This window comes from Bison bison, unplaced genomic scaffold (genome assembly GCF_000754665.1).
Source record: "Bison bison bison isolate TAMUID 2011002044 unplaced genomic scaffold, Bison_UMD1.0 scf7180017847294, whole genome shotgun sequence".
In the NCBI taxonomy this organism is placed as follows: Eukaryota; Metazoa; Chordata; class Mammalia; order Artiodactyla; family Bovidae; genus Bison; species Bison bison.
The window spans coordinates 117087-119849 of NW_011477867.1; the positions used below are offsets into that span (position 1 = coordinate 117087).

A 2763-nucleotide genomic window follows, 5' to 3' on the forward strand; every position below is an offset into this window, starting at 1 on the left:
AAAAAAAAAAAAAAAGAAGAACCTGGGCCCAGCCGTTGGGGCAACAGGACCCTCCTGCCCTTGGCTGGGAGGATTTGGGGTCTGTGGTGAGGGGCTGCAGTGCAGCTCACACACCATCACTTATTGTGTCCGGGCACTCAGACAGGGTATGCAATGAGGTCAGGAACTTACCTCACTGTATGAGAGCATTTTATTTACAGCTCTGGCCTTAAGTAAAGTACAAGGGGAAAGGGGTTAGTCTAGGCTGTCTTTCTGGACGCACTCAGGAAGAAACAAAGCAATTGTGCAATCCTGAAATAGAAAACCCTGATTGCTGTGGCCGGAGCTCTGAACCCACTGTGGGCTATGCCGGTGATGAGCTGACCCTGGCTGAACAGCTGGAGCCAAATTCTCCTCCAGGTCAGGCTTCCAGATCTAAAATTAGTGCCCCCCTTGGCAGACAGCAGGGCCATCGGGAAGGGGGCCGAGAGAAGCCCAAGGCTCCAGTCGGCCAAGTGTTCTCTTCTGGGACCACTGTAGTGGCCCAATGCAATGCTGCCCAACACCATTAACTGCGTTTCCTGGAAGAGATGCAGGATCCCAGCTTGTCTGCTGACCTATGCCCACCACCTGGCAAAGTGCCCGGCACGAGGAAGGTGCTCGGTGATGAATTTGGTGAAAGGAGAAAGGGAAGGAAGGAAGAAGCCAGCCAGTCAGTGGGGAGGACAGCACCCTGTTGCCTGCCCCAGGCTCTGAGGCCAAAGTCATTCAGAACAAAGTCTAACAGTTACAACATGGCTGCCCTTGAGCCACAGCCCAACAGGTCTTATCTGCATACCTGTTACATTTGATCTGTTGCTGGAGTGGATGCGCAGTGGTATTTTTTTATGTTTTTAGTTGGTTTTTTTTTTGGCCACGAGGCATGCGGGATGTTAGTTCCCTACCAGGGATCAAACTCGCAGCCCAGCACTGGGAGGTGAAGTCTCAGCCATTGATCGCCAGGGAAGTCCCCTTGACCTATGTCTTAAAAAAAAACCCTGAGCCAACACACTTTAGTTTTTAACTGCTTCTCCTAGAAGTCAGGTGTGGCAGCGGCCCTCTGACATTCCCACGCAGCTTCAGCTCTGTGCTATCCACTCAGCCGCCCCACCACTCCCTCCCGCCTCCCAGCTCCTCAGCTGCCTGCGGGCTCTCTGGTGTTGTCTTCCAGTCCCTGGAATCCCAGTAAAGACAAATAATACCAACCTCAAAAATACTTAAGGAGACTTTGTATCACCAGAAGGAGCCCAGACTTGAGGATGAGAGAGGCCTCTGCTTGTTAGAGGAGCCACCGCAGGGGGCTCTGCCCTTGCAGCCACACTGAGCGCCCCCACAGGAAGCAACCCCCACCCCCAGCCGCTGCACTGACCCTCTCCGTGTGGCACAGACAGCTGAGAATGGAGATCTTCCCAGGGGGTGGGACGTGGGGGGGGGGGTATCACTGAGTTTCTACTGAAGAGCAGGCACTGCTCCAGGCTCTAAATAATTCTCCCATCTAATGTGGACAACCCTCCTATGGGATGGAGTGGTATGACACCAAATATATTTGGTCTTTGTCCCAGGTTCCTGGTACTGAGCTACTAAAATACACAGGGGTTCCTGAGTGATGGGCACGTCTTTCGTTATTCAGGAGGAACCCCTTTACACCTAAGTTTATGTTAATGGGGTGACTTAGGGGAGTTGCCAGTCACCAGGGTTTAGGGCAGAGACTGAGGTCTCTAAAAACACTTGAACAATGAGATTCAGGGACTTCCCTGGTGGTCCAGTGGTTAGGACTCTGCGCTTTCACTGCCGTGGGCACAAGTTCAATCCCTGGTTGGGGAAGACCCCACAAGCCCCATGACGTGGCCAAAAAAGAAAAAAGAACAAGACAAAAAAGGAAGAAAGAGATGTGGGGAGAGAAAGTGGGAAGGAAGAGCAAGTGTGATGGTGGGAGCAGACCTAAGCAGATGGAGGACTGGGGCAGAGGCGGCGGTGGTGAGAAAGGTGAACGTTGCGGGCGGGGAGGCCCACCCGCATCCCCGGCCGGGTGTGGTACCTGCTGGAGGCTGCTGCTCCAGACGCAGTGCTGCCAGCCCCCGTCAGCACCCTTGGAGTCCAGGCAGGAGGTGCAGTTAGGCAGGAGGTGACAGGGTGTGGGGCAGGGCAGCGGGGGCGATGACTCCACTGGCATCGGGGACACGTTCAGCAGTGAGTGGCTGAAGCACGTCCAGTCGTAGGTGGGCTGCACCGAAAGGATGCGGCGGGTCTCCCCTGAGGTTGGGGGGGCGCAGGGATTAAGAAGTGGGTCCGGGTCCTTTGCCCGCTCCCCACCTCCCCACCTCACACCAAGCCGCTGAGCCCCTGGCATCCCTGGAGCAGGAGTCCAGGCGCCCCGGACTGTCCTCTCGGGGAGCAGGCCTGGCGCTCACCCGTCCTCTTGAACTGCCGCGTCCACATGCACTTGCCCTCCCTGGTGCACTGCTCGCAGTCGGCCGCCCCGCACACAGCCTCCGAGCAGTTCCCGGCCCAGAAGACCTCGCGCTGGTTGATGCGACAGTCATTCTCTGAGGTGCAGGACCCGTTGCGCCCAATGCAGGCACCCTCGGGGCAGTTGGTACACCACTTACAGCGTGGGGCAGAGGCCTGGGGGAGAGGTACTGGCTCAGAGGGGTCGTCAGGGCCCCCAGCACCCCTCCGGTCTCAGTCCCTGCCACCTGATCCCAGGTGAAGAGCCCCGTGGTGCCTGAAACACATTCCCCACCC

The 2763-nt window shown here is 56.7% G+C and overlaps 1 protein-coding gene across 1 annotated transcript in view; it reads right to left on the reverse strand.

The window, feature by feature from the left end:
• MEGF8 (multiple EGF-like-domains 8) overlaps nucleotides 1-2763 on the reverse strand; it is a 41115-nt gene that overhangs the window by 8884 nt on the left and 29468 nt on the right. Inside the window, 5 exon segments of the mRNA XM_010842625.1 lie at nucleotides 597-609; nucleotides 712-731; nucleotides 1369-1377; nucleotides 1938-2271; nucleotides 2430-2643. Of these exon segments, the coding sequence (XP_010840927.1) occupies nucleotides 597-609; nucleotides 712-731; nucleotides 1369-1377; nucleotides 1938-2271; nucleotides 2430-2643 (590 nt within the window).